The following is a 12,381-nucleotide window of genomic DNA, read 5'->3' on the forward strand; positions in this document are numbered from 1 at the left end:
CCTAGTTTATAAATCACTGAGCATAAACACAGTGATGCCCAAGCTTGAGCTGAGCAGTTCATAGTCATGTGGTTTTGAAGGAAAGTTCGAGGGCCATTGAACCAAAAACTAATGAAAGGGCCCACATTAAATCTCATACCTCAGAGAATAGCTGGGACATGAAGGAGAAATTAAAGTGAATTGCTGAGAATTGTGGCATTCCTGGTTTCATTCCAGAAGGAGAAATAATTGAATACTCAAGATACCATAATGTATAAGGGAAATCATAGGAATTAGGAGGTAAAAGCAGAACTGTATTTATATTCTATAGTGTTTGGTTAGTAGGGCTTGTTTTGTTTATTTTTTTGAGATATAGTAAAGATTGCGTCTGAATTTCCCTTTCAACATTAATGGTCTCTACAGAGATTGTAACACTGACATAAACTGTGGACCATGGATCTGACACCAACACCTCTGGCAATCCATAAATTGTAAACCAACTTCTTAAAACCTCAATAGTTTGGACACTTGTGGTATCGGGCATAGACTTGACACAAAGCTATCAAGCAAAAAAAAAGTCTTCCTTCCCTTCTGTTTCAAAAAACTTGACTTGTATTTGTTGCCATGTTTTCTTGTGTTTGATCATGGAATGAAAGGAACCTTGGTTGAATCATTTCTCATTCTGAGACACTTCACAGGTTTTCACAAACTCTTCAATATCTCTCTTTACCTTTGGATCTCAAAAATAGCTTCTTACAGAATCTGAAAATGCTGGAAATTCTCAGCCGGTCTGACAGCATCTGTGGAGAGAGAATAGAGCCAATGTTTACAGTCTGGATGACCCTTTGTTGAAGGGTCATCCGGACTCGAAACATTGGCACTATTCTCTCTCCACAGATGCTGCCAGACCTGCTGAGATTTTCCAGCATTTTCTGTTTTTGTTTGATTCCAGCATTCGCAGTATTTTGCTTGTCTCTTACAGAATCTCCTTGTGTGCTCTTCAGGAAGTTCCTTGAACAATCTGTCTTTAAACTTTGGCTGAATAATGATTCTTAAACCAAGAGGCAGCCTCGATTGACACAGTTCATTTATGTGTGTGAAACACTCTGGCAATTTCTCAACATTACACTCTTTAGACTCGCCATTCATAACAGAATTGAGTGCTGAACACGGCATCCTTGGGGGTTTCTTCACTAATTTATCTATCAGACACCAGCATGTCATTTGTGTATGGAAAGTAATTCACAGGTAACTCAGTGGCTAAAAATGAACAAGTCACCATGGGAACTCTTGACAAGACGTCTGCATTTGCATAATCTGCTGATTTACATTAGTTAATATTGTACCGACGGGTCATCAAGTTCAGTGCCCATCTCTGAAGCCTTGCTGCTGCTAGGAATGATACTCCCTTCTTTTAATCTAATATGATTGTAAGGGTTTGACGGTCAGTTAACAAAATCAATTTTCTACTGTACAGATATTTGTGGAACTTTGTAATACCATATATGATCGTTAATGCCTTTTTCTAAATTTGTGACTAATTTTGCTCTGACTTTGTTAAGTACATGAATCATGTGCTATAAGCTTCTCCACACTGTCTTTCAATGTATGTGATAACACCACACCTAAACCTCGTGGGGTGGCATCACATGCTAAAATCAACTGTGCCTTGGGATCATAGTGGATCAAAACAGCAGCATAGAACCCCTACAATGCAGAGGGAGACCATTTGCCTATCAAATATACACTATCTCACTATAGAGCTTCTTCATTGGTCCCTTTTGCTCTGAAAATCCCTTCAAGCTTCCCTGGATTGAGTGGATACATTCACTTTCTATTTGGTGGCTCAGCTATGTTACACTTGACACCATGAAGCAGCACAGAAAATCCCACCCAATCTTTTGTGCTAGCTGCTTTTCTCTTTGCCTCTCATATTTGTTTTTCCCATTCCCACCTGAACCTTCTATCTTCAGCCTAGTTCTCAACTATATTATTCATCTGACATTTGTCCTAAACTCACTCTTTCTGCTCCATCTTAATCTCTATCTCTTTCTTCAACCAGGAAGCTCTGGATTTGCTTGCCCCATCTTTCTCCTTTGTGGGAAAATACCTTGACTGCACTTGATCTTCTTTAAATGCAGCTCATTGTTCTGTTACTGTTTTGCCTGCTTATCCTAAATCCCAATTACCCAGGCCAGATCCACTCCCATCCCATTTGCCCTTTACAGTACTACAATCCCAGTAAATCCCCCATTAGAACTACTCCTTAATTTTTGTACTTTTCTGTAATTTCCTTGCTAATTCATTCTCCTACATTTTCCCCCTGAGTTTGTAGCCTGTAGATTATATGTAATTGTAATTTTTTTGATATTTGGCTCTAGCTAAATAGATTCTGTCCTTGACCCCTCTGACACATCTTTCTCTACAGCACTGCAGTGTTCTCCTTAATCAACACTGCCATCTCATCTTCTTTTCTGACTTTCCTATCTTTCCTAAACACCTTTTATCCAGAAATCTTTAATACCCAGTCCTGCAATTGTTTAAGCCAGGCCACTGTTATCATCACAAAATCATATTTCCATGTGATTATCTGCATCTGCAACACACAATCTCATTTATCGCAATCTCATTTATGCACTCTAACTCGAATACTACATTCCCACTTGCACTGAACCCATCTAATAACTTTTTATTTTCTACTCTAGTACTATCTGTCTCTGACAATATTCTTTTCACCTCTCTCGTATTACCTCCAGATTCCCACACCCCGACCAAGTTAATTCAAACTCCCTCCAATATCACTAGCAAATCACCCCCAAGGAAATTGGTTCTGGTTCTATTTAGTTGCAACCCATCCAACTTGTACAGATCCCATCTACCCCAGAACTGATTCCAATTTCCCAAGAATCTAAGCCCTTCCCTCCTGCACCATCTCTCCAGCCACATATTCATCAACTCTATCCTTCTACTTCTATACTCAATGCAAACAGTGGCTGGGAATAATCCAGAGATTACTACTTTTGAGTTCCTGTTTTATAATTTTCAACCGAGCTCCCTAAATTCTGACTGCAGGACCACATCCCCCTTTCTATCCATGTCACTGGTATAGATGTGGACCATGACTGCTGGTTGTTCCCCTCCATTTCACCATCTGCCCCCCACCCCTCCCCCACACACCCTCCCCCTCCCAGGTGCTCTTTGGCCGTTGAGTGACATCCTTGGTCCTGCATCACACCATCCTGGATTAATGTCTGTGGCTACAGAAACACCTGCCTATTTCACTATCGAATCTCCTTTGACTTCATCTAATGTGTAATCTTCATTTGTACCTGCATACTCTCTCTGTTAAGGTCGAATTTCTCCATTGTCCCCAAATCACGTACCCTGTTAACTCACCATGTACCCTGTTAACTCACCATGTACCCTGTTAACTCACCATGTACCCTGTTAACTCACCATGTACCCGAATATAATGTGGACATGGAGCAATCTTTCCAATTGTTCAAACTTGCTCAAAATTAATTTTAGGAGTTCAAAAAATGAGACACAATGTTCTTCAGCCCTTTGTTTCTTAAATGAAATGTAAAATAAAATTCCATCCTATCTTCATTCTGTTGTGTTACACCGAGTAAGACTAACACATGCTTAATTGCAGGCAGTCATTATTAAACTAACTTTATTTACACCTCCCCAACAGAGAAGGCAGGGTAATAAAAAGCTCAGCTCTTACACTATACGACAGGTCGCACTTCAACCTCTCTTCTGGTAGGCTTGCCATCTTTCATTCTTCGTAAACTTGCTGTTATCCAAAACTCTGCTGCCCATTTCATAACACGTCCTTTAACTCATCAATTTTGTGCTTGCCAACTGACAGTGACTCCAGGTTTGGCAGTGCCTTGATTTTTAAATTCTCATCCTTGTTTTCAACGCCTTTAATGGCCCCCGCCCGCCCTACCTCCATAACCTTCACCTGCCTCAACTTTCTCTACAATTTTGGCTTCTTTGCACATACCCCATTTTCTTCACTCCACCATTGGCAGCTGTACCAAGGCATGTTGTACATAGGCAAAAATCAAACCCTGAGATTAGTGGACAAACAATGTCCTGATAGGAGACAACCCGGGAGACGGGGCTTTAATACAGTACGGTCTGGAAAAATCCATGATCGTGAAAGGTGCTACATAATGCAAGTTCTTGTTCTTCTACTACTTCACCTAATTAATCTCAGTACCTCTTACTAATCATTTCTCCCAATGACAACATTACCATTTGTATAAAAGAATTCAGCATCAGTGAAACAGTCAGACAGATTGTCGGAGTTTAATATTGCTTGGACTTCGATAGTGCTCCCCTTCGATAGCTCAGCTATTAGAGCGGATGATTGCAGATGATTCAAACTGACATCCTTAGGTCACTGGTTCAATTCCGGCTCGAAGGAAGCCCAATATCCACTTTATGGGCGGCATGGTGGTTAGCACTGCTGTTTCACAGCGCCAGGGACCCGGGTTCAATTCCTGGCTTGGGTCACTGTCTGTGTGGAGTTTGCACGTTCTCCTCGTGTCTGCGTGGGTTTCCTCTGGGCGCTCCAGTTTCCTCCCACATTCTGAAAGACGTGCTAGTTAGGTGAATTGACCCGAACAGGCGCCGGAGTGTGGCGACTAGGGGAATTTCTCAGTAACTTAATTGCAGTGTTAATGTTGGCCTTACTTGTGACACTAATAAATAAACTTATAAACTTTAAACTTTCCAGTTGCTTCATTTTCAAGTCAATTGTTTTTTAAGTTAATCCTGTGCAGTGAAAATAGCAACACATTTATAACAATGTGGCTCCAAAATTGATCATAAATGAAATCAAATATAATAGATTGCATTAAACAAATTATCAGCGTCCTGCAAGGATTGATCAATAAGCATTTCAGCGAGTGTTTAAATACACATTTCACCCTTTTTTGGTTAACTAATTGCTTGTGGGCCCCATACTTGAATCGTGGTGATCCGGGCAAGATTTGTGAAATAATGATCCGAACACTTTAAAGGGTGGCATGGTGGTCCAGTGGTTAACACTGCTGCCTCCAGTGTCAGGGACCCGGGTTTGATTCCCGGCTTGGGTCACTGTCTGTGTGGAGTTTGCACTTTCTCCCCGTGTCTGCGTGGGTTTCCTCTGGGTGCTCAGATTTCCTCCCACAGTCCAAAGATGTGCAGGTTATGTGGATTGTCCATGCTAAAATTGACCTTAGTATCAGGGGGATTAACAGGGCAAATGTGTGGGGCTATGGGAATAGGGCTTGGGTGGGATTGTGGTCGGTACAGAATCGATGGGCCGAATGGAATTCTATGATTCTAATAAGAATGGCAGGACCATCAGTGTGATTATCTGTGGAGCACATGCAACTTCTGGACCTCAGCATAAGAGAGCTCGCTGGAAGTTGTGATGCTGCTGTGTCCCTCAAAAGTAGCAAATATCCCATTGTCATTAAGAAAAGAAAATCTGGGCCACTCTAAGAATGGAAGCAATAAATGTTGTGTTTTATGGGTATCTTCACACAATCAAAGTAAAGTGAACACGAGAGTATGCAGTCCTGCTGGATGAGTAGCACCCAGGTGAAATGTGCCTGGATTAGAAGCGTTGTAACATTCACATCTTCCTGAGGAACACTTTCACTCCTGAGCCAACCTTGACCACCTGCCTGCATAGAATGGGCATCATGTTCTTCTGTATCTTCCTCCTCCTCTTCCTCCGGTAGACCATGTTGATCTGGTGCTCCACTCCTCTCCGCCATGTTACGGAGAGCTCAGCAGACCACAATGCACGAGAGCCCTGCTAGATTGTACTGCAGGGTGCACCTGGCTGATGCAGAAACCTGAGTCACATTTTCAGAAGCCCAATTTTGTCTTTAACGTGTGCAGTAATCACCTAGCCAGGCAATAGCTTCAGCAGTGGCTAAATGGAGCTCTCTGAGCCCTCCACTGAATCTTGTCTTCAATGATGTCATTGATTGGGATGCACCACAGTTTCAATCCAGGTTCCCTGCAAGGCCCCACTGTGCATTGGCCAGTATAGTGAGAGTTGAGAAGTGCCCAATGTTGGTGTGCCAGGTTGAAGCTGGGTGGGCAGGTTATGGGATCTGTAGTGAGGAAGTGGTTTTTAATGGTGGCGTGTTGGTTCCATTCCTGCTTCCATAGTGCCTCTGCTGTTATTCTATGACACAGTGATCTGAGCCTTACAGGATGATGTGAAGGGAGTTGAGCTGCAAGTGGATTGGTAAGGTCCTTGTGTAGCAGCAGGCATGGGTTGATGTAAACTTTCTCTAGAAGTTTTCTTTTACAATCTCTGTCCTTATGTGAGGAAGCGGAACATTACTCAGGACTGGGAACCAGGGGAGTTGAGTTGATCAGAGGGTACCGGAGATGATACGCATTGTTGTGTTGAGCTGGATATCTACAAGACTGGTGTGAGCTGAGGTCTTTCAGGTTTGAGGATCTGTACCTCATGAAGGACCAGCAGGTTTGCTGAAAAGGTTGTTTCGCATTTTCATCTTTACAGGTGTCTTACTCAGATGTTTGTTGGATGTCAGTGCTCAGTCAAGGATAGCACCAAGATAAACGGAATTTTGTTTGTGATTCAATTTCTTGTCATTCAAGGAGATGTTGGGTTCCTTCTTGGCACTGGCATCATGGAGTGGGATATACTTGAGACTGTTTTGTTGCTGCTAGGTTGAAGACGCCATGTCTTACCAACATGTCTGGCCATGTTGGCCAGCTTTGCAACATCATTGCCTCTAGTTCCCGTCTGAGAGACACATGAGATATCATTAGCGCAGATGAACTTCTGAGACATGGTTGGAATTAGGTCGTCTATTGAGGCAGTCAATAGAGATTGAAAAGGGGAAAACAAACATTGTGCCTCCATGCTTCATGACGTAAGGAATATCTCTCATACCCGAGAAGCCATTCATGGAGTCTTGGTGATGGCATGAAGAACTGAAGCATCGGGGGGATAAAGGTGTCCTGGCAGCTGCCTGGATAGTGAGTGCACACATGCATAAAGAACTTGTTGTGTGTACCTACCAGATGAATGTTAAGGGAGTGGAAACCTTTCCTGTTAATGATTCTCATTTCGTGCCTTTTTTAATTCATTTGTACTGGCTGGCCAGCATTTATTGCCATCCCTAGTTGCCCTAGGGTAGTTGAGAGTCAACCACATTGCTATGGCTCTGGAGTCACATGTAGGCCAGACCAGGTAAGGATGGCAGATTTCCTTCCCTAAAGGACATTAGTGAACCAGATGATCAACAATGGTTTCATGGTCGTCGGTAGAATCTTATTTCCAGATATTTTTTATTGAATTCAAATTCCACTATCTGCTGTGGCGTGATTCGAACCCGGGTCCCCAGAACATTAGCTGAGTTTCTGAATTACTAGTCTAGCGATAATACCATTAGGCCATCGCCTCCCCAGCCATAATAGCCATATGGAGTTAATTGATGATCCCGCACCTGTGGTGATCCATCACTGCAAACAAATTCCACTGTCCTTTGTGTCTGTGAGGCCTCAACTGTTTGAAATTGTATAAATTGCTGCATCAGACAAGCTGCAAAGGAGTGGTGCTGATTGAGGAATACCATAAAGGATCACAGTTGATCCTTGGAATGGTTCAGAAATCTTCAAGGCCACAGTAACTTTGATGGCTACTGGTAGGGTATGACCATCAGTACTGTGAGTTCTGAGGGCACAAATGTCAATGACCAGTGGTTGGAGTGGGCAGGCCGTTTATTAAACACAAGTGATTAAAAGGTGGAAAGGAAGGAGGAGGATGTAATCTGGTAGATGCCCTGTGTACATTGGGGGTCCCCCTCCCCAAGATATTACTCACCATTGTTCCTCCCCGCCTGGCCTCCAAAAAGGGACTTACCTGGCTCTGGGATCTATTGAAGTTCTGCATGGGCCAACCTGCAGTCCCACACTGCCCACCACTGTGTTCTGGCACTGATGGGACCACTAGAGCTACTGTGCAATCAGATTGGTTGTCAGCTCTCGAGCCCGGAACTTGTTCCCACACTGAGGGGTGGAAGTTCCATTCTCAGTCTGTTTAGCCACCAGCAGCACGTTATAGCTGCAGGTTGGACTTTCTTCTTAGATGCAGCAGTTGCTGGCTGACTGTTGCAATGGATGGTGTGGGAGGAGCCCCCACATGAAATCTAGCTGCAATTGCCCTTGGGACATGGGACACACACATCCCAACAAGCCACTGATGCAAAATTAATTGAGGTGTGAAGATAGATGTATACTTAGGAAATAGAGATAACAAGATATAATGAAAAGGCCAGCTAATAAAACTGGGGAGCAAGTTCAACAGATCAATCTCTGCTCTGATGGATCTAAAGCTGAGAATACATTGTTGGAATGGAAGTTAGCCAATCAAATAGCAGTTATTATGGTTTTGTTTGTACCTCTTTCTGGCAGTACATAAAAAATAAGTCAGCACCAAAGTGGAAAGAATTACGACCTCAAGATAATTGAAAATGAATGAGGCCATACCTTGGCGTCTTAGTCAAGAAGCCACCAAACTGGCCATGCTCCCAGATCAGAATTAATGCTATTGCAAGTCTCCGTTAATTCTTCCAGTCCATGAACCTTCATGGAAGCTCAAAAATTCATCCTTTTCCTTTGAAAACTAAGAGATACATTTTGATTTTTTCTCTAAGTTACGAAGAAACTGCCTGCTCTACAAGCACCGGTACAACTAGAAAATGGCTCCGCATATAGTTTAAAAATTAATTTCAGTTTTTTAAACTGAGTTACTTTCAGGTGATGGATACCACATTGATTAAAATTTGTTTTATTTTTAAATGCTAAATCCTTTTCAGCATTTTCAACCAAACTGCATCAGAGTGCCACTTTTAAATGCGGCAAAGATCTTTTTTAAAGGAATCAATTGTGCTGAATCGTGGCAGATTTTACACTCGGTGATATGCAAATGAATCTGAATGGAATTTTGGGAAAAAACAGGAGGGCAATTTGGAAGCCATATGTATACTAGACTGAAGTCCCTCCTCAACATCCACCTTTTTAGACTGTACCCTCTACAGACTCTCTGCACACTTTATCACTTACACTGGGATTAGCCATATTGCTCATTTTTGTACCCTTTTTAATGGAAGTTTTTGCCTTTGTGGAATGGCAATCCAATTAACATACATTATTCCATCATGAAGTATGAGCAGTTCATTGTAAAGCCTGTGCATAACCTCTATGTTTATATTCATGTATTCTGCGTATGTCTATATTTTAGCATTTTCTTATCTTTCAAAATTACTTTGCCACATTGTGTGAGCATTTAATTTGATTAGTGGGAATCACAAATTCCTTTCCAAATCTCCCCACATTAATTCAATTACATTGTATGCTTACGTCTCCTGATTTGTTCAAACTGCGTGCAATTCTTAACAATTATCGGTCTCACATGTCATTTGCTTGCTGGATTGCATAAGTGGTCCATAAGCTTACACAAATCTTTATGCTTCATACTGTGTCTCTGATGTTCTGCCTATTTTGCCTAATCAGCAAATTATAGTGGCTTAGAGTTGGATTTGATAACCAGATCCTTTCGTTGAATTGGAGGGAACGACAGGTTAAGAAAAGAAAAGCCACAAACAAACACAGAAATTAAGAAATTTAGAACATGATAGAAAACCCAAAGAAACAAAACAGCAAAATAAAAGCAATACAGACTGGCAGAGGACAAAATACATCATTATTAAGAAGAAGCAAATTCACAGATAAAAGAGAGCATGGAGGAGACAGGCCTCATTGTATCGACTGGCCGAGTCCTGCTATCAAGCTATTATCTTTGACTGCAACATCTACCAGTCTGCTCACTGCACACAAATCACAAAAAAAAATCAAATGCTTAGTTTTACCATACAGAGTATTTTGGTTATCTGCTGAATGCGACTTACCGTGTTTATAACATCAGTCGCCAGTTGCCGAAGGGAAGTTGACACAACTGTATTCAGTGTTCCGTTTCCCACAACAGGTTTGAATAGGTTAATGTAGGCCACAGCATTACTCTGCAGAACCTGTTTCATCTCCTGAAAAATAGCAACATGCCAGCTGTATATTAGAACAGATCAACAAAGAAACAACCCAATCTATTTTCCAGTACATATTTGTGTATTATACATCGGGTGAGAAAATGGGATCGTTAGCACTTGTTTCCATTGGGAACGATAAGTGCCTTGGAGTTTGAAAATGGTGCCTGCGTGATGCATGCAGACTTGAAGGGCGAACTGCACATGGCTCCATATTAGAACATGCGATAGCGGACAAAATGAATGTCAGTCAGAAATATAGCGTGCAGAGCCAGCAGATCAGTCATTTATTGTGCAATGTTGATTTGTGCCAATGGTGCCATTATGGAGCCCAACACTTTGTCCAACACTTCCTCTTGAATATTGTACAGATGAACATATGTACCTCAGAAAGAAGGATGTACTCAGCAACACTACTTAAAGCAATCATCAACTACTTATAGGTTAGTTGTTGGTTGGTCTCTTCTGAGTGTTGCTACGATTTTAAAAGTGTTTAGTGTTTTTCATAGTTGTTTCAAGTTACCAAAGTTTACAGGGAGAGATGTAGGAGGTGCTCAGGAACTGTGTGCTGACTCCAAGGCATCTGTACAGAATAGTCGAGCCAAGGTATGGGTGGACAAGTAGACATTCCCCTTGGAATACAGCATGACAAGAGAGTCACTCAGAGCAGGATAATCTGCAGGAAGGGGACAAGGACTGAAACAGGGTACTCAGCGGGAGGCTGTATGTTCATGGAACAATTCTCCTACCTGAAACTTAGCAACAAATAATGTGTAAATTTTGGAACATTTTGCTGAAAGGTCATTGACCCGACAGATTGGCCGGGATTTTACTGTCCCACCCGCCATGGGAATTGGAGCGGGTGAGGGGCAGACCATGGGGAGGTCCGTTGACCTCGGGCGGGACTTTACTGTTTTAGGGCCGGCAAGGCCATAAAATCCTGCCTATTAACTCTGTTTCTCTCTCAACAAAATCAGGAGCAATGGCTAATTAGATGGGCTAGAATGACACTGCTCTTTCACATTGCAATTCAAGTCCAGATAAGACAAGTAGTCCTGAATCCAAGCGCAGAATAAAATCAAAATATGGAGAGCTTTTCACCTTACTGGCTGTTAGAAGTCTAAATTCCAGACATAGTGGACATGTTTCCCATAAAACCGGCCTTACACTTCACAATTCATAACCAATAGGCTAATAAAAAGCTTGTGCTTCAATGAGTTCGGGTAATATCTATGTTCAAAAAAGAAGCACGTGCCTTATGAACAAATGTAATGAAGCTCATTGAAAATGTTTCTAAAGCAAGGAGAAGCGATATGATTGTGAGTCCATGTGGCACAAAGCACTCCAATTGTGTGACTTTATAGACCTGGGGACAAAATTCAATCACACTTGAAGCCAATACAGGCAGTTGATTATAATGTGCTTTCTTCTTTCTCAAACCTACATTATTCTTTACCCAAAATCACAGTATGAAGCATCAGCCCAGTACTCCCAGGCTCCAGACCCTACTCCCAGATACCAATACCCCAAATCTTCCCCAAGTATTCTAACAACTGCGTCTCTCCGTTCACCCATGTACATCAAGACCTCATTAACCTGCTCCTAGCCCCAATGCTTTGCATCCCAAATGCATTAGCATTTCCTTCTGATGTCCATGAATAGCTCAGATGCAAAAAACCCAGATTGCATAGATTTAATGTCTACTGTGTTGCATGGATGCAAAACAATTGTGTGGCAGAGAAGCCAGCGTATGCATTGTGATATCTTGCAGGACTGGTGCATGCACACGCACCCAACTGCACTTGTTTGTTCTGGTTTTGATTTTTCTACAAACATGCACAGATGGTCACATTATGCTCACTCCTCCCTCCCTCCTCAATGAAAAAGTTAAATAGTGCGGACTTTTACCGGTTCACCCCACCCATCAATGGGCGGAGCGGGCCGGTTCAATCGTGCAAGAGCTCAGAAATCAGGATGTTGCCCAATTCCTCAGCTCTCGCGATCTTACCAGAACTAGATTTCCAGCGTGGTCAACCTCTTGCCCATTTTGGGCGAGAGGCTGAATAAATTATTTAAATATATTGTAATGATGATTTGCATGTGTTTAATCAGCCCACGGCTCAATCATCCAGGCTCACTTGCTTTTGTGGCCTCACTGGGAGATGCTGGATGGGACTCTTCCAAAAGAATTTGAAGTGTTGAATTCATAGAAAAACTGGAGTAAATCCAGCTGGCTTTTTCAGCAGGATTTTCGAAATGAATCTCCCATACTCTGTGCATCACAGAATGCACTCGCGTGAATATCATTAAA

General features: G+C 42.2%; 1 protein-coding gene across 6 annotated transcripts in view; it reads right to left on the reverse strand.

Moving 5' to 3' along the window:
• Positions 1–12,381, reverse strand: part of naaladl2 (N-acetylated alpha-linked acidic dipeptidase like 2) — a 902,781-nt gene that overhangs the window by 222,564 nt on the left and 667,836 nt on the right. For all 6 annotated transcript variants that reach the window (XM_078208119.1, XM_078208130.1, XM_078208111.1 and 3 more), the window contains one exon: positions 9,939–10,070. In XM_078208119.1, coding sequence (XP_078064245.1) covers positions 9,939–10,070 — 132 coding nt within the window. The remainder of the gene's footprint in view (positions 1–9,938; positions 10,071–12,381) is intronic.

Source organism: Mustelus asterias, chromosome 3 (assembly GCF_964213995.1).
Source record: "Mustelus asterias chromosome 3, sMusAst1.hap1.1, whole genome shotgun sequence".
Lineage (NCBI taxonomy): Eukaryota > Metazoa > Chordata > Chondrichthyes > Carcharhiniformes > Triakidae > Mustelus > Mustelus asterias.